General features: G+C 43.9%; 1 protein-coding gene across 1 annotated transcript in view; it reads right to left on the bottom strand.

Moving 5' to 3' along the window:
* The window catches only part of LOC306696217 (adhesion G protein-coupled receptor L3-like), a 112,360-nt gene that overhangs the window by 74,893 nt on the left and 13,252 nt on the right, over positions 1 to 24,215 (bottom strand). Inside the window, 2 exon segments of the mRNA XM_079159772.1 lie at positions 124 to 337; positions 6,489 to 6,655. Coding sequence (XP_079015898.1) covers positions 124 to 337; positions 6,489 to 6,648 — 374 coding nt within the window. The 5' untranslated portion in view covers positions 6,649 to 6,655.

Here is a 24,215-nt window from a genome sequence, read left to right as displayed (position 1 = left end):
CTTTCCACAGAATTTCCACCACCTTGCTCCCCTTATTTTTTTTACCCCCCTCCTGTTACACTACGTTGAAAAGGCATGTGTCCTTTTCTCTTCGCTTTCACCCACACACACACATACACTGACCTGAGCGACATGATCTTGTACGCGTCAGGCAAGTAGCAGCGGGTGTTCTCCATCTGGGCGGGGTCAGAGTCGCAGATCTTGTCGTCGGTGCGACCGTAGTTGGCGCTCTCAATCATGATGACGTCCGTGCCCGGGCAGCGCAGCTCGATGGGGTAGGACTCGCAGGACAGCTCCCTCCGCACCACCGCCATGGGGATCGGGGCGCGGCCGAAGGCTGGACACACAAAAAAAGAGGATTGCTTGATGATACCCGCTGAAAACACACACTGTTTGTGGAGCTGTCTTTTGAAAAAATGTGCACTGGAGGACTAAATTGTACAAGCACAGATTGTGTTCCACTAAGACTGCATTTGTACCCTTGTCATATAGACTAATTATCCACACTATATGAAAACAATAGCACCACGGACGAATATTTATAAGGGCACGTCCACTGTCGCGAGTGAGTCGACTTGGTAATTACTGTTTTGCAGTTAGCCGTTTTAGACATCACTCCAGATAGAGAGTAAATTCCCTGGCTTTTTTTTATACAGGCATTTAGTGCTGCAGAGATTAATCTAAAGATGGCAATGCCTCGTTATTCCCAGAAGTTCCAAATTCAATGCAAACATCCACTCGTGCTGGACTGAAGCAGGGAGAGTTAACATGTCATTAGTTCCAATGAGATTGGAGCTACTGATCTGCCCCAGATCTTTTTTATTTATTTTTTTATTTCCTGCTGTTGCTTTGCTCCATTGCTTGTTTGATGATGAAGGCTCTCGGATGATGAAACATCTGCAAGACCAAACAGCAATCAAGCTTCCATTGACTAATCACGTCTAGATGTCTTATGACCTGAATGTCTGGCAGCAGCTTCTGCACCACGGCTCTCACCTGTGGTGCATAGAGACATGGGATATGAACGGGCCTGTGCTCCTAAAAGTCCCAAGGCAATAAACACTGCAATCACAAAATGCAACTATAGATAATAAAAAGCAAAAAAGTGCTTCAGGAGAAAAGGCCTCTGGGATGCCTCCCCTTGCAGCCGCTGTCACCCTTCAGACTTTTTTGGCTTGTCATGGCGGTAAAAAGTGCAGGTGACACACATTTTGTTTCAGGATGGCTCAGTGTCCCAGTGAGCCATGACACTGAGCCATCACACACACGATACCTGGACCCTGAAACCCTGAATGCAGTCGTTTTTTAAAGTTATCGACATGACACCTGTGCTTTTCCTGCTGTGACAAGTCGAAATGTCCCTCTTGGCTATAATGTGATATGGATCTCATGCGGTTTATTGTGTCAGGTCTGTGCTGAATGCCTTAAATATCAATCAGAATATTCCCTTAAGAACATGAACAACGGGTATCTTTATCATCTCGGCCAAGCTGATCAGGCGATCAGGCGTGTGTGTGTGTGTGTGTGTGTGTGTGTGTGTGAGTGCACCTCTGTGTCTGTCCATGGCTAATCTCTGTTGCAGAGTATTTTGGGTGGCCAGTTATGGCTGCATGCTCAAGGACCTCTTGTAGTCGCGGTGACTCACACTTCCTCAAAACCTTGTTTTATACTGCCATGGACTGCCTGCTGACTCCTCACTCAGTTTGCTCATTTTTTGTGTTTTGGACATTGTGCTTGGCTAACCGCTAATCGCTAACAGCTAACGGAACTACCAGAGCACACACTGCTGAGTACATCGCTGCTACGCACAGACAGATTGATGAGGTTTATTTTCGGCAAGATTGTATGAAATGTTTTTTTCCGACCACGTGGAGCCGACAGCGTGCTTACAATCGTCGCTTCTTTTTTAGTTGGAATGAAGTGTGTTTTATGACGCTTCGCAGCCCACTGGTGTCTAGACCAGTTCTGGGCCGATACAGATGCGGTCGTTGCAGACACACCTGGAAGAGATCCGCACTCAACTATGTACACCTTTCTAGTTAGAAGAGTATACTATTAAAACATTATTTAATTTAATAAACTAATTAAAACTATTTCTGATGTTTTATCTGTTGATTTTCATGAATGGGTTAATAAAAGATAATGCTGGAGTTATTTGTATCTTTCCTAACAAACCCTATGAATCTACATTCTGGGACCCCATCTTATCCTGCCATCAGTTATTGTCTGTGTGGTCACAGCCTTATATAACTTCTATGCAATAAAACTCCACCGTCATCCGAATACGCATGCGATACAAATGGCTCTTTATTTTGTCCTCATCCTTTTAATCATGTGTTTATTAACACACACTACATATTGTCTCGTGATTATAAGACCGTGCTATCGATGCTCTCGGGCTGGATGGGCCCAGGGACGTCGGTTGTTGTGGTGAAGCCTGGATGTTGTTATCCTCTGTTCCTGAGAGCAACGAGTCCTGGGAGCACCAGCCGTTCCTCCCTTGATAGATGGATAGGTTTATCAGCCGAGGTTGCTCACTCGTGTTGTTCGCCTTTGTCATCCCCTAGCCCCGCTGCAATCGCAGTGGAGTTTTTATTGTTTCATTTCATATTCACCTCATATTGTCACAGGCTACCCCTACCCGCGGACCACGACTGAGAATTTAAGCTATATCCGGTGCAATATACATGATATGCATTGTCCCTGTCGGATAAACAAATAGAATATATTAAGTCTGCAGTTTGTGTATACGGGCCCGGTGATCGTGACGGCTTGTTGTTCTGTCACTTTCCTTTTTATTGAGGAATTCATCCTGTCAAGGCCTTTCCCAATCATTTCTCAAAAGCACACGGGCGCAATGCGCGCGCAGGCGAGCGCGCGACCGCTCAACAATCAGGCCTCCGAACATCCCTGAAAAGCGAGGCACGGCATCACCTCCCTTTGCTCTCCCTGTCACGATAACCATAGCAACCCTGTCCTCCCACCCCCTTGGCTCTCTCATTGGCTGGGGGAGCGTCATGGTTACACGAATGCGGCAAAGAATCTGAATGAGCTCGATGTCACTCTGGCCGGGCTCTATTTTAATACTGCCCTTCACCACAACACACACACACACACACACATATGCTGTGAGTGATGACTTGTAGAGGCAGAAACCTGCTTGGCGCTGGTACCTGAGGGAACTACAGTCATAATGACAGGCGCTAGCTTAGAGATAAGACTGATATATAAGTGACATTTACTGAAAATGTCCTTTCTAATGAACACACACACGTACATCACTGCAGGCTGTGATTATACTTTAAGCACTCATTCAGATAGGATGTGTGTCTCAGTGGGGGCTGAAGATTTGAGGAACCTTGTGTGTGTGTGTGTGTGTGTGTGTGTGTGTGTGTGTGTGTGTGTGTGTGAGGGGGAGCGCTTAGGGCAGTGGGTCATAATTCTGTTCATAAGAGTGTTAGTTTCTTAGTTTCTCAATGGCCGCGTCACGTCCGCCTCCGTGAGCACGAATGTGAATTTGTGAAGAAAGGGGGGTTAACCGAAGCGCGAGCGGATCAATACGCCGTATTGTACGGCAGCTGTCTAGACTGGCTTTGGATCAGATGTCGTACAGTGTTGCCTTACAGGGAATAAAGAGAGCATTATGGCACACACACTCACACAAGATTCAAATAAGGGGTCTATCTTTATTCCAATTAAAAGCCGCTCTTGCCTTCATACGCGGCAGTAAATGTTCTGTCCTGTCTCATCTGTCACCGTTTGATTCATCTATTTATATCAGCTGCCTCACTTATAAAACATGTACTGTTTGAATCTGTCTTTTTTTTTTTTTTTTCACACAAAACAATCATGTGCAGTCACGCAGCACCTCTTCTGATACAGACGCGTAATGCCTCCGCACACACACACGCCGTTAAGGTGTGAGCCGGCGAGCGCATGTTAATGTGTCTGTCATTAGTCGTCTCGGAGCGGGTGACAGAAACCTGGCAGCAGCCGACAGCTCGGACGATCTTATTCAGACACTCTCATTGCCTCGGGTGGAGGGGTTGAGGTGTGGGGGGGGCTGAGACAAAAGGCAATCGATTTTTACATTTGGGCCAACAACGAGAGAGTGGCGAAGGAGGTGGGGATGGATGGAAAAGGAGGAGAAGGTGAGAGGGAAGGGGAGAGAGATTTTAAAAGGTGATCTCTCACTCTGATCGCCAAAACCAGTGCCGGTGTCTGCGATGTGGAGTTAGAACAAAAAATATCCAACAGAGTTATGATTTTTGAAAGGCTATTTAGCTTTTTCTTGCTGTCAATAAATCCCATTAAAACAATAAAAAATAAAAATGAACCAACAATGAGTTGATCCTAATAACAAATACTGTAGCCAAATATCCGCTATGCTACAGAGCTCACCAAGCTAGAGGCTTGTTAGACTTAACGTATGTATGATAGGAAAAGCATCCGCCCACTTAAGCCTGTGCAATTTCATTGAGGTGAACTTCTGGTCAGAGACCTTCCTCCCTTGGGACTGTTGAAAAAGGAACCCAATGAAAGAAGTCGCCTCGATAAGTATTGCAGATGTTTTTTCCTATAATTGTCCAAAACACAGCATAGCACTGGGGTTCTTTGTTAGGATGACCATGGGCATTTGAAATGTATTATTCAATTCTAAGCTTGTAGAATTTAGTTTTTGGTGGAGGAACATGAATAAATCCACTTGTTTGACGGAGATGTTTTCACAGCAAAACCGATATTAGAAAGGGATCCGTTTATCTTATTAACACGAGCCACAAATCATTTCAATTGTGTGTTTTATGCAAACAACCACTATAGATAAAAATAGAGTAAAAAGATAGCATATAGAATTTTTGACAGTTTTCATTGACGATTGAAATAATACAAATCCGAATGGGCCGAGAAAATCGCAATCTGTGCATCTCTGACGGAAAGTATTGAGTAGTGAAAGGATGTTGTTTTCTTTTGTTTTCTTGTCAACGAATACCATGAAAAGAACAACAGCCTCACCTGTGAACAATGTGAAACGTCCAAATCATTTTTTTTTTCTGTGACTTTTGTCCCCAAACAAAATTCCATGCTTTCCTTTTCTCTTTTATTTGTCTCCACGTAACCCTGAAATGATGACGAGACGCAGCTCTGCGGGGAAGACGGAGCTGCTCTCTGCTGTGTGTCTAAACTGTCTTTGTTTCAACTAATCCCCGCTCAGTATAAAAAGCAGCATTTGCATATGTCGACTTATTCTTTAGACATTGATGCAAATACCTTTGACTGAAACTCATCTCTCCGTGTTGAGGCAAAGCCCTCTGTGTTTGCGTGTCTAAGTGGCGGCCTGTGAGCACTTCCTGTGTGTGTGTGTGTGTGTGTGTGTGTGTGTGCTCGACTTTGTGTGTGTGTTTTTTTAAGGAGGATCTGTGTCTCCATGGGCGTACAGTATGTCGGTGTTCAAAGTATATCATCTGTGCAAATGCTTGTCGGCAGGCATGTGTACAAGAACATGCTCGAGTGTGTGTGTGTTTGTGTGCGTCTGTGTGTGTGTGCACGTGTGTGTGTGTGTTTGCAAATGTTGCGGCAGTTTTTCCTCCACAACAGCGTGATTGACAGCAGCCATTAATAGGATTAAGTCCAAGTGGGCCAGAGCTCCCTGTAGGAGTCTTCAAAGCCCACCGTCACGGGGGAGAGGAGGAAACGTACAGACAGCCTACTGTGTGTATGCGTGTGCGCACAGTCTAAATGTGTATGTGTGTGTGTGTGTGAGAAGGAAGCTGGAGAATGTGCACTGCAATAAGATAGAAGATAAGTGTAAACGAGAGTAAGTGAGTTAAGGGTTTCGCAGCCGCAGTGTTGCTTTGGTGTGTGTGTGTGTGTGTGTGTGTGTGTGTGTGTGGGGGGGGGGCAGATAAAGTCAATCCGAACATGTGGAACCAAACTTTAAAGTATGTAAAAAATGTGTTTTTGTCTGGCAGTGTGTGCAGATCCCCCCCCCCCCCCCCCCCCCCAACACCCCTCCGCTGCAATAAGCCTTTATCTTAGCAGCCATTAAAGACGGCCCTTCTCTTTTAAAGCGTCCCAATTAGCCGTGAAAGTGAGCCGCCATGAGCAACACCGAAGCACATAAATGGATTTCAGCCCATCGTTAATTGTATCATCTACACCTGTGCTTTTTCCTACTGTGACATTTCAAAAAACCCCATTCCATGAACAATGGGCTGAATCCCGTCCAGCTCCTCTGCGAGGTCCAGAGTGTTGCATGCAGTTTCTGGCGCTAACGCTAAGCTAGCTAGTTGGTGGTCAGTATACCTCTAAACCGCTAGCTGGCTACAAATTAGCTCAAATTTCTCTTTCAACATATGCGTTCAATTGAAAATAACAAAACGATAAAAAAAACAACTTGCCAACACTTTAGTGCATTTATAGTACAGGCCGACAGACCAGCACCGCCTAAAACAATGTGTATCTGTGCTGCGTGTGTGCCCGTTTCTTACCAATGGCGATGGAAGCAAACAAGGTCGAGACGAAGAGCAGGCATCTGGTCCACATGACGTCTGAGGTTGACCTGGAAGTAAATACGGCGGCACTTCCTGCTGAGCCCAGACGGTCTTGTGGCGAGCTGTTTTCCTCACAGCTCAGTGTTCCTGACACCATACAGGCCCTGCAGAGTGGACGCACAGAGGGGGGTTTGTTCACTTGGATGCCTTGTCTCTCTGTGCATAGGACACATATATACACTGTTACACATGGCTATGCTCTCTGTATAATAACACACTGTATTCACACCCCGAACTCTCTCAGCTGCAGTATCGGTAGCAACCATTAGACCTCTAATTATTATATTACTGTTAGATACGGGTCAAATGCGATTACCAATCCATGTAAGTATGTAACAATAGTGGCGAATGTCCTTTCATTTTATTAAAAAAAAAATGTATTGTGTAGAAAAGTGAGTACAAAACAAGTGCAGACAAGTACATGAACACATTAACGACTAAAGAAATGTTAAAGAGTAAGACAAAGACACGACGTCAGAAACAAAGGGGACAAAAGCAAACATGACAATACATCCAAACGGCTCGAACATTAAACAAGTTGTTACACTTGCAGAGTTTATGCAGCGAAGGGAAACATTTCCCTGACATCCTGTTACTCTATTTACTTCTGACGGATGGATTAACAAAAGCAGCACTTTAAGGTCAATGCAGCTTCCTGTAGACATGTTTCCAGGAGACTAGACGGCAATCAATAATTATCTTAACTGATGCTGAAAGTGATGGAATGATTAAGAAGCATATGGTTGTTGTCAAAACCCTATAGTCCAACTTTCTAGTTCGTAGAATATCAAGTAAGTTCAATTTGGGCTGTTGGTTCATAGAGCATTCCTTTTGGGACTGTTCATCAGTGTGCTATATATAGACATGTCGATCAATGAAAAGTAGGAGATAAGGTCAATAATCGTCAAACTGATCCCCTTAATTATGCATGTTTGCACACTGCATTATGTAACTGACAACAGCTGGGGAACTATTCTTTAATTTCACAGGCATTCATTTGAGACGCTACCGAGTATTTTATCCCTCGTTATAAGTTGTACGAGACCCATTTGTATAAATGGATATTTCACAAGACAACAGACCCCGTGCAGGATGATCCGCGAGACTTTGCAACACTGATGCTGCTGTCTGTCTCAGGTTTTCGCCAGCACTTTGAAATTCCGCATCGGCATCAAAGTGTGAAATGTATTGATGTTCCGATCTAATTGTTCATTTCATGGTCCATCAGCGATAAACAATTAATAGGACGGTGGTCTTTAAGATTATTTATAGCAGTGGCAGACTGGTGAGCATCACTTCTTCCTCCCCTCCCTGAACTTATTAAGCCGGTTATTGTTCAACCGACAATTAGCTCGCTTTCTTTCTGCAACCCTTACATCTGTTTACCCGTTTCCTTTGTAAAAGACCCGAGTTGTGTGTTCGTATCACGTTGTCTGCAGAAGGGTCACCGCATCACGTTTAGTCATTACGCAATCGTCCTAGTTGATGTGGAACAAACATTCTATTTTCCATGAGAGCAGTTCAAAAGGTAACAGCGGTCCTGTTTTATGCCTAAATGTTCACAGTTCTCAAGGGAACCCAGCTCCGAATAAACAGTGCACGTGTGTGTGTATGTGTGTGTGTGTGTGTGTGTGTGTGTGTCAGACCGAGCGAGAGAGAGAGAGACTGCAGAAATTTGCAACAGCTAGGGACAGATGGAGCAAAGCTGACAGCCAGAGCCATGGGAAATGCATCATGTGTAACAGAGACTATTGATCAGTGTGACCATATCATTTTTGGCCCAGCAGAGACTGAGACAATAGCCGGCTATCTCCATCACGCTCACGCTGCGAGGGCAGAAGTCTCTGCGTTGGCAGCGGTCCCCGCCTCGGATATTATTGTAAAAGCCACAACTGCTGCTCTGACAATACACGATTTTATTTATAGAAACTGTCTTATTAGAATGACAGGGACCTTTCCATAAACACCAGAGAGTCACAAGGAGATATGTATGATGCATCTTCGGAACATCTACAATGACAGGACAGATATACAGATGCACTCAGAGGCATATCTCTGGGAACAGACACACGCCAGAGACGGACAGGACAAGAAGTTATTATTGTCAAAATAAATCGTCGAAATTTAAAATCCATTCAAGATTATTGAGATAAAAACAACAACTTCAAACTTTTTTTTGCATAGAAACAGTCAAACTATATTTCATCCAGTCAGTTCATTTTTTTTATTTTTTCAAGACTTTTAATTTCATTTTTAATTGAACTAGAAAGTCCATTTTTTGGTTTATGTTCAAAATACATCCTCCAAAATACATTTATTGGAACAAATGGAAAAACATTTCTCTTTGACCAACCTTTTAAAGGCTTGTCATCAGCTGAGAGGAAGTTTAACAACGCTGACCTGTGATAGTGAGAAATAATACGTCATCTATATTTAACCCGCCGGTCTCTTGAAATCAAAAATCCTTTTTTTCAATAAAGTCCCGGTCAGAATGGCAGCACCGTTTTTTGTTACACAAACCAAAACAGAAGCAAACAGAAGGAGAAGTGAGGCCTTAAACTGCCACTTTGGATCGTCCTCGGGCTTTTCTAGCAGACCCTTACTAACACTTTCTCAATTATCAGGTGGCGCGACTGATTGGACGATTTCATATCTCCGCAAACAGTTCCCCTGACGAATCCATAAAGCGATCGAATCGCAGTATAGACCCCACCCTCCGCTTAAGCAACTCAACAGGCTTCTGATTGATTGGTCCCTAACTCGGTTGAACGCGCGCCATCTGACCAGCTGTCTCCCGAGCCACAGACACAGGAGGCGCGTGCGCTGACATATGGCCGGACGCCACCAGCAGCAGCGTTCGTCACTGTTCCATAATTCAAAAGCTATTCCATCACCCCGCGTGCCGCACAGGGCCATCAGTTAATTAACCCTCTCGTTTCCACCATCTTTTTACCAGACGTTAGATGTGTGGCGGCGGTCCCCTGGAGGCAAGCACCGGGACTAATCCAAGCTCAAAGTCGAGTTCATAATTCAGCGGGGCGGCGTGCTCCCATATGCTCGGGTAATGACGTGCGGATATGCGGGTCCAGAATGCACACGGCACGGTGATCGCCCCAAAGCCTTGCCCCACGCCTCCAACCTGTTTCCTTAATGCGTCGATCGGTTAATACATTACGAGTAAACAGACGGTAATGGCGCTGATTATCAGAACATGTGCGATTGCGCCCCGGTACTCAGGCGACGTGTGTGTGTGCGCGCGAGGTTTGACGAACATCTCGTGGCCCCGTCTGAACCCGCTCAAGATGAAAATGACGGAGCCGTTTCATGTTTGAGATGAAGTCAGTGTTTTTCCGATCCTGAGCGAGCTGCGTCCCGGCGGAGGCCCTTCCCTGGCAGATGAGCGGCATCTGCATAAAACCGAGCAAAACACCATCTAATAAGCAGCATCAGACCAAAACAAATAGCCCGTCCCCTGGATCAAAGTCCTCCACCTGCTGTCTCCATCCATCTATGGCCCAGCTACATCTGCTCGCTAGAAGGTTGGCAGTTATTCCAGAAATATAATCATCCTTCCAGACTATTTTTGCCGCCCAAGTTTACAGTACGTGAAACTCATCTGTGGCAAAAAAATAAATAAATCAGATCAGATTAGTGTGATCTTATCAAATAAGAACCTGTTATTTAGTGCACAGCGACGACAAGTTGCTCCCTGAAAGTGGACTCGGTTTTCTCTATTTTCATACCCAGAGTCTTCGTTTCCTGCGGGGTCGGCATCAACGGAGCTGTTGCCGGGGCCACTGCACTCGCAAGACTATATTGCATGCATCCATGGACTAATTGATGTCTGGCTGATTCTATGCACCGAGGGCAGCCTGACCCTGTGTGTGTGTGTGTGTGTTTGTCCCCTAACGAGAGAGTCCTTCCTGTCACAGCGCTCCTCATCCGGGGATTCTCTCTTTCACTAATGAGTGCTGACCGCACTGGGCTACTTTGTCAGCGCGCGTGTACGCGCACTTACACTCGCAAGCGCCCTCACACACCCACATGTTCACACACACACAAACACACACACACACACACACACACGCTTATTGCTAGGAGACCAGATGCCCTACTCCCTCAGCCTCCAGGCAGAGAGTCTCATATGTGTGCATGCAGTGTTAGCAGTCCACGCTGTGTGTTTGCCTAAAAGAATACACCAAGGGCTCGACGAATAAATGGCAACCCAAAATTTGAAAAACTCGCATGTGAATGTTATACATCTCAGGCTTTTATTGTGATAGGTAAGAAAGTATGCGCTACATTTGTCAACATTGAGAGGAATAATGAAGTTTGCCATCTTGGTCCGTCTTGGTCCCGCTTCCGTGTTGTTGTTTAGTAGATAAAGACGAGAACCTGTAATTGGTCGACACCCTATACAACATACCCTGCTTTATGGTCTATTTGACTCTAAGTGGACCATAATTCACTAAATGAACATCATGCTGTATTGAAACTAGAGATTGAGACAATAAACTCATGTTCACAATGTTTACTGAGGGAATAAATCAAGTGAGAAGTAGAGGAGTCGCCCCCTGATGGCAATTAGAAAGAATGCAAGTTTAAAGCACTTCCGCGTTGGCTTCACTCTTCAGAGCCGGAGGTTGCTGCCTGTGCTATACAAACCCTTGCATTTTGCACTCCATCTGTAGCTGTATTTAACAGCTCTCACTAATTAAGAGTGGAAGCAAACAAGGTGGAAGGATTTAAAGACCACATGCTCATTAGTTAAACCCTTCGAATCTGAAGAAATTATTAAAAATATCTGTTGACGAAGTCCAGTCAGCGGAGGCATTGGATGCGTTCAACCAGAAATAGACTGATGCATCTTCAAATAATGTATTATATATACATTTATATTTATAGGCTATAAGTACACAGGAAGAAGCTCAGCAGCCTATCTGCCCCCCCCCCCCCCCCCCTTGCCATTTCTCCTCATTTAGTTTTTCTTCACCTGTTTCTTTTCCTCCCCCGTCTTTAGTCTCTTCAGTTGTTCATTCTTTGCTCTGTTGGAGAGAACTCTGAGCGGAACAAAGCTCAGGGGGCCATGCAACGTGTTCAGTAAAATGGCATGTATCCGCCGAGCCACGGTAAATTACCTCCAGTTGGCTTGCTAGGGTAGGTTTAACCACCGTGGACCGTTTCTCTCTCTCTCTCTCTCTCTCTCTCTCTCTCTCTCTGTGAGAGTGTGATGGAGAGGGTTGGACTGAGGCTGTGTGGGTGAGTGTGAGTGGGTACGGGTAGTGTGGCAAATTATCATCAGCGCAGGTAGACAGGCTGGGAGAATTTTGATTAGAGTGACCATGCACACACACACACACACACACACACACAATTCAGGTAGCTAATTTGGCAGTAAGGAGCTGAAGAGATGAGTAATCAGTATGGCCTGGTGGGAGTCTGGCCTGTGTGCGGCCTATAATGAGAGACACAAGACGCAAGCCGCCGCGTGCGTGCAAACAAACGCTCAACACACGCACTGCGACAGGAGTGATTTTTTTTTGCGTAATCGGCCCCGCTCTGATGACGGCGATACTTAGCAGGCGAGTGGCCCCCTCAGCGAGACCGGAGGCTCGGTGAAAAACATACTGTCAGCTCCCGACATGTCGGCCCACAACATGTATCCATACTGTTGCATGGGCCGGGGTGTTTGGGGGAAGGGGTAGTCAGGGGGGGGGGAGGGTTCCCATACAAGCCCCCTCGAAGCACATTAAAATCACAATTAACGAGTTAATGTCACATGTTTGTGCCGGCCGAATCTTAACTCGACAAGACAAACAAGTCATGTCAGCTTGTGTCTCTCATTTTCAACGTATACATTTGGCTGGTGCAGCCAGATGCAGTATGGCTACTCCCATTGGCTATTTTCTAATACTGCACAGGCTGTGTGTGTGTGTGTGTGTGTGTGTGTGTGTGTGTGTGTGTGTGTGTGTGTGTGTGTGTGTGTGTGTGTGTGTGTGTGTGTGTGTGTGTGAGGGTAGGTGGGTGAGGGGCTGGTTCACTGCAGGAATGTGCACAATTGTCACTGCGCCCTGAAGACAAGTGGCCCGGCTGGCGATTTATGTCCTCCAGCGGCTGGTTGTAAATCCTTTTGTGTGGCGTCGCAGCAAAGAGCCCGCAGAGTGTAGCCTTAAAGGTATAGGTCACCCTCCACATCAGCGTTGACACGTTTCGGTCAGTGTGCTCTCAATTCCAGTGTTTTGTAGAATAATGGTAGATTAGTTTTTTTGGAACCGCCCCTATTTGTTAGTTTTCTCTTTGTGCCCCTTTTATAGCTTTTTAAAATAGGCTATTATTCTGTTTTACCATGTCGTGATCATCATTTTTGGACTATGACAGAGGCCGTGCAAGGCCGTACCCGTGCTCCTTTCGCATATAGCACAGGAAACATTTTCATTTTTAAAAAGGGTTATGTCCCTTTTAAAATCATTTCCACACCAAAAGTAGTTCAAACGCTCTCGGCTGCACACCTCATCCTCTCCCACCGCGTTAGACATTCTATGCCCGTCAGAAAATTACATCTGGGGAGGCTCCGGCTTTGACCGGACCACTGCTGTTTCCGCACGGCTGCCTCTGGCTGCTACGAGGACGCTTACAGAAATCTGATGCACCCAGAAAAAAAAAAAAGAAACGGCCTCGAAAAATCCACCGCCGACAATGACCTCGTCTGCGAGGCGCTGCCGTTTTGATTCCTGCACCGCCTGGCGGCTAGACACCACGCTCTGTTCTGCTCCACTCTGAACTTTCTAATGCTCCAGTCTAATCAACTCTGCGCACCCATCCTCCCTCCCTCCATGCCTCCCCCGTGAGACAAGACAGGCTAGGGCGGAGATGTGCAAAGGGAGAAACGGAGGGAGGGGAGGTGGAGGAGAACAGAAGGGAGGGGAGAGATGAAGTATACGAGCGGGGGGGGAGTGGGGGCTGAAGAAGATGAAGGAGGAGATACATAGATGAGGTCAGGAAGGAAAAAAGGCTGAGGATGATAGAGATGGAAAGATGAGATAAAGGAGGGGATGGAGACAGAGAGGATAGAGGGAGGCAGCGGGAGAGATAGGGAGTGACAAAAGCGATCAGAGTGAGCCGAGGAGAATCTTAAAGCAAGTTAATAACCGAAGGCATTCATCTTTTTCTTCCCTCTACCCTCAAATACTTGGACAAAGATTCGTAAAACAAAACCTGTCGACATCAGATAGCGGTATAAAAAGATCAAGTGTTGAATGTTTTGGGAGAATTACATCTCAAACCACGACTATACTTCCCTACAAAGCAGGAACTAGCTGCGTAGGCCTGGAGTGGGGTGGGGTTGGATAAATGGTGGGGTTGGATGTCCGACCCTACCCAGTATGCCGGCTGGGCAGCAAGCTCACATCCTGCAGCCAAAAGTCCCCTCGTTAATGGGACGGATTAAAGAATAAAAGTAACAATAATATACTTGGGCGGACATTAATATACCTGGGAGGCCCGTCCAAGTAAAGTCAATGCGTGGGAAACACTGTGTGAAAACCAGCCTACTTTAGTGTAGCAGGCTATGTCATCACGCTTACATATCCCACAGAGACCAGTGCGGAATGAGTTCCATGAATTCCATTATATCGAGTTAAGTACAGATTTTCTATTTCAAGCAGTCGTCCAGCAGATGTTGCTGTTTTTTTTAATAGGATAGCCTTATGCCCCGCCCATATATGGTAGCAAAGACCAGAATCTTACAGACTTTTTCCGACCTGATTCCTGTCATGGTTATCGGTTATTTGGATGCTTCATCATTTAAGTACTTGGGGTTGTGTTATCACATCCCCAGATAAATTAGTCCTGCTAAACGCTAACTAGCCTAGCTTTAACGCCCCTTTACATTGTCCAATCACACAGTGCACACCCTTTTTTATCACCTATTTGTTGTAGTTACCGCCGTCCACATTTTGCGAGGTGCTACAATATATTACAATAATATTATTATTCTAAGCAAATTTCATTGTTGCAAATTGGAGTTAGTAATCATTCTTTGTCATGTTAGTGGAGGTTGATTCATGCGAGAATCATTGGCTAATGACGCCGCCGGAAAAAAACAAAGCACAAATAAACAAATGAATGCAGGAAACCCAAACTGTGCCATGTGAAAACCCAGCACACAGTCATGCGCACGCCTTTCAATTCTGTGTGGCAGTGCAGCTGTGTAACCCTTAAGGGGGGAGGGGGGGGGGGGGAGTTAATGGTTTACAAAACTGCCTCTGATACAATCAATTATGTCGGCGAGAGATGCAGTGATGCTGATTCTACCACCGCTGTTGTTCCCCTCCCTTTGATTTATCCGTCTTCTCCTTCATGCCAACCTCTCTCTCTCTCTCTCTCTCTCCCCCCCCACCGCCATCTCCCCCCTCCCTCCCTCTCTCCGTCACCGGGCTCCGAACCCAGTACTGTCACAATGGATTCTTGTCAAAGCCGTGCCTTAAAGCCAGTGGCGGGGAGAGGCAAAGTTTGTGTGCGCGTGTGTGTGTGTGTGTGTGTGTGCGTGATTGTGTTCGGCGAGACACAGGGGGAGAGAGAAGGGGGAGAGAAAGTTGTCCTGTACAGTACAGAGAACAGCCACCTCAGCAGCGAATGACGCTGCATCAAAGAGGAGGCAGACGGGCCGGCAGGATACGACACTCGTGGCCTAGATTTAAACCCTCATGAAGAGGATGTTTAGCAGAAGAATGCACTCAAATGTTCAAACGGAGCCTTTTTTTGGGGCTTTTTGTTCAATTTATCAATTATATTTTCAGTTCCGTTCTCTTCCCTCGATTTATTGTCGTCTCTTGTTGTTATCCTGCATCTCGTCCTGTTTTACTTATCTGCGTTTAACTTTCTCTTGCGTTGTCTCTCCTCCGTCCCTTCTGTCATCCGCCCTCGTTAAATCCAGCTCCCTCTGGTCGCTCCGTTAAGAAGATTAAAAAAAGGTTTTGCCGAACACCCATTGTTCCCCATTTCTAAATAAACTCACACTAAAAAGACTTGGGAAGATTCTAGATGGACCTAAATAATGAGATTCCGACTAAGGCGGTATTTGTTGTTTGTCCCCCCCCCCCCCCAAATGCCAGCGAGATCCCAGTACGTTCCAACACATGAAAACTTTTCAAAGATTTGTTCCGAATCAGCAAATTAAAGTTCAAAAAGTCTGAGATTGTTTATTCCACTGATTCAGTCAGAGAGACAGAGAACAAAAAGTGATTCCTGCATAAGACATTAGGACCAAAGCTTGCATCGCAGAGCGAATATGAACTGTGTATATCAGAGCTCTGAAATATTTATTTGAAAAAAGGCCTTTCTCAGGCGCTTACTGGGCCCTGTTCATAATTTAATAATGCATAAGCACCAACACTGGTATATAAATATAAAAGGAGGCACTTAACGCTGGATTGCCTAACTGCTGAGAAAATGTCATTGGAAATCTACCTGGGGGGGAACGCAGTCATTTGCACGCTGTCACCTCGACACAAAAAAAAGAAGTATTTCCCTCACAGGTATAGCGGAGTAACATTCAAATCATTATGAGTCCCGTTGGGGGCCGAGCAGTGATGTGTGCAAAACCGTCTCATGACAGATGTCCACGGTGATTTCGGGAGAATTTGCCAGCAAACTGATTTTGTTAGATACTGCGTTGTCACTTCACACCACGGAAACAAGAGCTCAAAAAAAACATCTCAAGCGGAGATATTTTCTTCAAAGCTTGCTGGGATTGAAGAGCTGCGGCGGTGGTGCGAGAAATGTACCTGGGACATTGAAAATATGAAATAAATCCATACTTATTATTATGGTTCCCTGCTGGGTTGATGCTGAGCTGTAGTTTTAAGCATGCAGGGGGGGAAAAAAAGGGGTTTGGCATATCATTGGATTTAGGTTCAGTCTCATGGAGAAAGCTATAAATAGCATTCCTGTGTTACCATACATATGTTAAAGACCCATCTTAGAGCACCCCCCCCATGCATTGCATCCACTTTCTTTGTAATGATATTCAATGGTGTTTGAAATGCAGGCCTTTATGAACCGCTGTCCCGTGATTGCGAGGCAACGTGATTATTTTCCGCACCAGCACAAGATGATAAGCCGCATCCATCACTTTTCTGAAATGGCACGAAAACGGATGATACAATGAGCTCTGGCGGGATGTATGGGCGGTGATTCTGAAGCAATCAATGGAGACAGCAAAAGGTAAACACAGTGCTAAATGTCAGCTTCGGTGATTGCGCCCGCCACAATATCATCTCGGGGCGGGAGACCCAAATAACCAAAATCAATAATCTAATCATTTCCTATTCAAATCACGCACGGTAGAGGTCTGGATCTTATTGCACTTTCATATCCCCGGTGTGCAGATGTATTCCAATCAACAAGCCGGAGCAGCCAGATGCATTGAAAATACAGCAATTCAAAGGTGGGTGGACTGCAAATGTTACTGTGCGTCTCCATCCTGAAATAGACTTTTGAATGTTTATTTGTTTCCCTGTATCTGATGCTGATGTATGTAATATGCCATACTTTATACACAGTATGTCTTGTTGTTGCTTTGTATAATGCTATTGCAATAACACCCAAGAGGGCATTTTGCACAATGTTATGTGCTTCACATAAGTTTTGTATTTTAAAAGTGACACATACTATATATTATATTACAATAAATCTGAATCAGCTTTTATTGGCCACATATGCGTGCACATACAAGGGATGTGATTCAGTCATTTTGCATCTCTCTCAATGTTCTTGCACAGAAATAGAATAACAGCGAGGGACAAACGTCTGGACAGAGAGAGGTAAATAACAGACAGGACTGCTACACAAGCAGTGAAAAAAAATAGGTGTACATGTAAATATTATGGAAATGTATATGTACAAAGCACCAAAGACAAACAATGTAATATGCAACAAAAACGACTGTATAAAAGTCAAGTGTTGTAAACACAAATTGTAAAGAATACAAATAGTGCTTGAGAAATAATCACTGAATGATCCTAAAACTCACGGTTCAGATCGTATCACGGATCAGAGTCACGGCTCGGATCACATATCGGATCAGCACAAAAGAAAAAAAGAAGCAAATATAACTTTTAGAGATCCCAGATCACGTTTTTTTGCTGACGATACTAATTGACGATCATTGATGATCCATATTGGCAGATACAGATCCCTTTGTTGTTTGATTCTACAACTGCTCTGAAGTCCATGTAAAGCATCAAAAACTCTAAATGTTCACTTTGTTATAGTCATCTATGGTGTTTTTTTGTTCTTGATAAAAACACACAATTTAAATGATTAGGAAACAAAATATTGTATTTTTATGGATTCAAACAAATCTTGTCAGTAGTTTTAATGATGTATTATAAGCTGCTGGAGTTATTGTAAACAGCTCATAATTCATCTCTAATATCTATTTATGTTGCTGTGAAAACATCTCCTTCAAAGAACATGATTTATTCAAGTTTCTCACAAACACTACATTTTACGAAATTACAATGTTATAATTTACCTTCACCCAATTCTCATTTTCACTGAACAGAGCCTGAACGCATCATACAGTAACCAAAGGGAGCCTTGTTCGTTAGCCGTTAGCGGTGCTGTCATCGTTACTAGCGCTCCTCGTGTCAATTTAAACACAGATTGGTTGTTTACAATTGAACATTCTCAGAGATCGGTGACTAGAAAAGCATAAGTGATGTCCTCATCGCATATTTTACTGAATATCAGCGGATAATGATCGACGGTAAAACTTTATTTTACTGTGATGTTTAACGTTAAACTTTGTTAAAAATCTGCAGTTCACATGCATGCCGAACCGCGAGGGGGGATCCATACGGATCAACCCTGGTCCTGACACCACTAATAGTCAGTATATTTGTAATGTATTATTAATTATATTACAAATAGGGGTATCATGGTATAAGATTTTCACTGTTCAATAAGAAAAATGTAATACTAGAATGTTAACTTAACAAGTTTAGAATGTTCAGTTAAAGTTATAGAATGTTAAGTTAGAGTTTTAGAATGTTAAATCACAGTTTAAGAATGTTAAGTTAGAGTTTTAGGATGTTAAGGTAGAGTTTTAGAATGTTAAGTTAGAGTTTTAGAATGTTAAATCACAGTTTAAGAATGTTAAGTTAGAGTTTTATAATGTTAAATCGCAGTTTCAGAATGTTAAGTTAGAGTTTTAGAATGTTAAGTTAGAGTTTTAGAATGTTAAATCACAGTTTTAGAATGTTAAGTTAGAGTTTTAGAATGTTAAATCGCAGTTTCAGAATGTTAAGTTAGAGTTTTAGAATGTTAAGTTAGAGTTTTAGAATGTTAAGTTTGAGTTTTAGAATGTTAAGTTAGAGTTTTAGAATGTTAAATCGCAGTTTTAGACTGTTAAGTTAGAGTTTTAGAATGTTAAGTTAGTTTTAGAATGTTAAGATAGAGTTTTAGAATGTTAAGTTAGAGATTTAGAATGTTAAGGTACAATTTTAGAATGTTGACTTACAGTTCTAGAAGTTATAATTATAAAATTGGATCACAGAATTACATTATAATTATTAATAATAGTAATTTTATAACTATGATTATTATTATGTTGCTACAGTAGCCCAGAAATCACAAACTAAACACTGGCTCTAGACACAGCCAATTGCGTTTTCGCGTCGGCCACTGTAGTTCCACTACACGCTTGGCACACACACACACTGCACCTTTAATTATGGTAGCATATGGTAAATATTTGATCTTCTTTTGCTGCTTAGATCTCATATTCAGGTTGTGGCTCGAAGTCTTGGAATAGTGATTCCCTTTCAAAATTGTAATTCTGGATAGATTCAGGTTCCGAAAAGGCAAGTTGAATGTATGGGTCGCAAAAGCATGCCAGCTGGGTAATCTTTTCCGACAATAACTGAAAATGCACACAAAAGGCACATTCATACGATTTATTCTTCTTTGATAATGGGTAGGATCGTTTATTCCTGTGTTTCTTTGTGTATTTACTGTAAGTTTTGCCAATTATAGCGTTTCTTAACTTTTTTATTTTAGGTATCCAGCTTTCCAGTGCCTGCAAGGACGGACTTAAGGCAGGCTTGTAATACTTCCCCCAACTGGTGTTTTTTCCCTGAATCCATACCGAAGCGCCCGAATATAACAACAAACCTCTACAGTACGCGATAGGGATAATTGAACTGGTAAACAGACACGTGGAGGGGAAACATCTGTGAGCGCATCTGCTTCATCATCACACCGAGCCCGTTGGAAATCTACGCTCACAATACACCCTAGCTCCTCCTTCACACAATTAGCACCGGCTCACAAGCAGAACAGCCGCAAATGCGAAAGGAGGCAGCGGGGAAGACAGAATCGTAAGTGCCGTAACTTGTTTTGCTTCGCACAAATAAGACTTATCCTTCCAGGAATACGCCGGCCCCAAATAGATGCTTTTCCTCCAAGTTGTTGACAAAAAGCATCTCAGTGGAGACTGTTCCCTGTTGTCAAGAGTACACAGAGGGAGGTTTGGGCCGCTGCACTCAGGTGACCATGTGTGTGTAAGTGGTGTGAGTCTTTGTTTATGCATTTACGTCACCGTGTGTGTGTGTGTGTTTGATCAGGTTTGTGTGTTTGCTCCCCCAATGCCCTGCCTCGATCCAAGGAGGGGTAAGAAAAAGTAAAAGAGTGCACAAGGGACAGAGTGGTATCTTTAGCACAGTCAACAGGACGCTCTGCAACCAGGCAGCAGACGACGCTCAAATTGCCTGTGTCGACAATAAACAGCAGATTTAGGATCAACGGAATTCATCTCGACTCGTCACCGACGCAGCTCGACACTCAAAGCTGTGAAGTCATAAAGCCTAGTTTAGCGTGGCTCATTGGAGAGAACACATTTGTGCTCGCATGAATGGCAGAGGGAGGAAGGTCGGACCGTATTTACACATTGACGCGGTCACACCTGGGAGCGCCGCGGCCTCGGCCGTCTCGCGCCATCGGGGCACCGAGCCGCTCCACTGGAACGGTTAAAGGTTAAGTGTGCCGGGGGTCGCGGCCCTGTGGTGGGAGTTGTTTTTGTGTGTGTGGGGGGGGGGTTGAGCCGCCAGGATTTTCACAGCTACTGTACCACTCAGATTTTTTAAACTGTGACCTTTTAGTCACAAGCTCATTCCCTCCGAGGTTATCTGATACTGCGGGTCAATACGTGAGCGGTGGAGCCGAATGTGGAGACGCCGCACTGAGATCGACGGGCTGCTGTTCTGCTGTTGTTTACGTGCGGAGATGTGTGGCTCTTTAAGACAGTTTGACACATGAGTCATCGGTTTGCTATCTCTCATGACAAAGAAAAACACAATAAGTCCTCAAATGAAAAATGACCGATTATGAAATCATCAAAACGGTTGCAGATTCATTTTTTGTTCAATAACAAATCAAACTGTTTCAGCTCTAGTTTCAAATTGTTATTACAATATAACCCCCACCCCCCCCCCCCCATATATTCCACTATCAATACACTGTATATCAGAAGTATATCAGATAGATGCAAAGTCACATGCTAAGAGATCAAACGAATGTCCACATTCCATTCTTCACTGTCACACATCACACGGCACCTTTACAGGTGTGAGACAAAAACTTTACTAACTAATGTTAACTAGTGTTATAAACACACTTATAATGCATTATATATTCAACTTTATTTCCAGACACATGAGTGGCATAATTATAGTTATATGCACTCATAGATATTCATAATTCATGAAACATAATCATAACTCATTATAAAGAATAGAATGACTTGTTATAATATCTTTAGAATTTTGGGTCACTCACTGACATATAATGCATTACAATGTTTTATGAATGCATTATAATCACTTTTATAATGTATTATAAGTTACCCTAAATGGTCATAGTTTGCTTTAAGTGTAAATTAATAGATATGATATTTTTCTCAAAACTCAAAACATACAATGACCATTTAGAGTAACTTATGACCTAATTTTAATGCATTATAACAGCGATTGTAATGCAATAATATGTATTAAAACTATGGGAATTAAACTGTACTATGTAAAACAAATGTCGGTGAGTGACCAGCCATTATGAAGTATGATGTCATTCATTATAAACTGCTTTATCATGTGTTATGATTACTGTTATAACGCGTTATAAATATATTTACATGTGTAATGAACACATGTTTATAACGCACTACAGACCTGGGTGTCATAGAAGTGTTGGACGATTCGGTTTGTGGTCCTGTTGAATTATATTGCATTACACTGTGAACATTATTGTGCATTATTAAGTGTTTCCATTATTTTGTCCTTTGTGCAGAACAAAAACTTCAACTTGTAATTTCGTTATTTTTTCATGACAGCTTGTTCATGAATATTTACTTATGGTTCTGTTGAAAGTCAATACATGACGGTGTTGATTTATCAGCCAGCCCTGACGGATACATCGGTAGATCAACTTTTTAAGGATGTTTAGTGGTTACCCTGGCAACTCATCTCACAATGTCGTCCTCCATTGCAGTGTCTTCCAGGTCTAGTGTTTCAGAGACATGTGCACGCGCGTGTGTGTGTGTGTGTGTGTGCATGTGCGTGCATGTGTGTCTGCGCGCGTGCGTGTGGATTTGCCGGTGTCTGTTTATGTGCACGCATGCACACAAGGGAAGACGGCCGAGTCTAATTGCACAAACCCATCTGCTGATTCTAGAAAACAGGCCTACATCTTACAGACACAAACGGCTACTGAGGAAAAATACACAGGCACAGCCAGACACACCCGCACACACACACACACACACACACACACACACACGTACATACGCCGCAAGTGCCTGCCTCAAAGCCTTCAACTTGGACCCCGAACAATCTGGCCCCTCTGGCAGCTGTGTGGACGGCATTGACTGGCATGGTTTACAATATGGACTCCATTGTCTTAGGACAAAGGCCTCTCCACTCAAAGCAAAGGTCACATTATAAGACAATACGCCTGTGTTCATGGGGGGTGGCGACAGGGGGATGGCGAAGGAGAGTGTGTGTGTGTGTGTGTATGTGTGACGTCATGTTCAATTTGTGTAAGGGCTGCCTCAGCTAGAATTTGAATTATTCTAATACAAGTATTTTAATATTAGGCTACTAAGTGACTTTTTTAAAGATGGACGTAATGAAATGATTTTTCCGTCACCGTAACTTAATGTTACGTTCAGTTTCTCAGCTAGTTTTCAGTTGCAGCATGTGACATGAACGCACCGTGCCCAGATGCTTTCTATGCTTTCTGTCTGCTTACAGTATCTGTCCACGCATCCGTTTACAGCGCTGCCGCTCGACTCGCTTCACATGCAATCGCTGTTTAACCCTGCGAAACCGATACGGATCGCCTTTCAATCCGCGCTCTCATTAGCAATGTGGAAAATGAAGGGCTGTGTGTTTTGTGCGTGCGGAGCGGGAAACACCTGTTCCACACACCCCCCCCCCCTTACATGAAGAATGATATATCCCCCTTTCCTGTTGTTCTTTCTTTTCACTCATTGTCACGGTGAAATAAAGACAAAACACAGACCCGTTATCACAGAATTAGATTTCAAAGCAAGCATCCTGAGTCATTTGAGAGTCGAGGAAGGAAAGCATGCGGGGTGACACACACACACACACAGACACACACACACACTGGACAGGAAGTGCATTTCAAATGGAAACACCAACTCGCCACGTTCACACAGTCATTAAATACATTCAAACTAAGAAAACGCTGACGCAATGACGATAAACACGTTTTTAAGCTTCAAACTAAAATAAAAAAAGCTCAAACCAAAAATGAACCACACTGACACAAAAAATAAATTAATAAACTTTAATAAATTCAAAACTATTCAATGCGTCCTTGTGTAATACACTCAAGTAAAAATGACCTTAGCCGTTAAATAGATAAAGTTTAACTGACTGCATAGCAAATTGGCAACCAAACACACACAAACACACACACACACACACACACACACACACACACACACACACACACACACACACACACACACACACACACACACACACACACACACACACACACACACACACAGAGCATCCTCATTCACATTACTCTGAGGCGGCTCAATCAATTAAGAAGAGGATCCTGCATGAAAACATGTCCTCTGGGTTTTTATACAGCAAAGATTCAACCTATTTCTCCTGCCGTTGGGGGGGAAGAACCCTACCGAAACACTCCGACTTGCTGTCAATACCCGAGAGCTGCGCCCTCCCCCCACATCAATAAATTGAACGTGCGATTCATCAGCCCAGACTCTAGGAGACAGTATTTCTAATTAAAAAGGAGCTCGTAAACTCAACGTTTTACAGGCCGAGCTCAGCTTGTAAATACACTGTAAATAAATTGCAGTGAGTGGCTTCATGGGCAGATGAAGGGCCGGGGATTTGCGGTTTAACTCCCGTCGATGTGTTCAAGGAACAGCGGGCCGATCGCAGTTAATGTGCTGTTTCAGTTTTTGTGCTTCATTATATTGTCTCCAGCTCTTTGCGGCGCGCACCTTCTTCGGTGTTCCATCCCCGTTCAACCCCGACTGTGGTCCGCTGCGTTCTCTTTGAAGCTCGGTGGCTCATATCTGATTGGATTACCGGTTTGAGAGGACAC

This window comes from Pholis gunnellus (genome assembly GCF_910591455.1).
Source record: "Pholis gunnellus genome assembly, chromosome: 5".
NCBI classification, from domain to species: Eukaryota; Metazoa; Chordata; class Actinopteri; order Perciformes; family Pholidae; genus Pholis; species Pholis gunnellus.
Note: the sequence above shows the minus strand (reverse complement) of the source record. Positions and strands in the feature narration are given on the sequence as shown.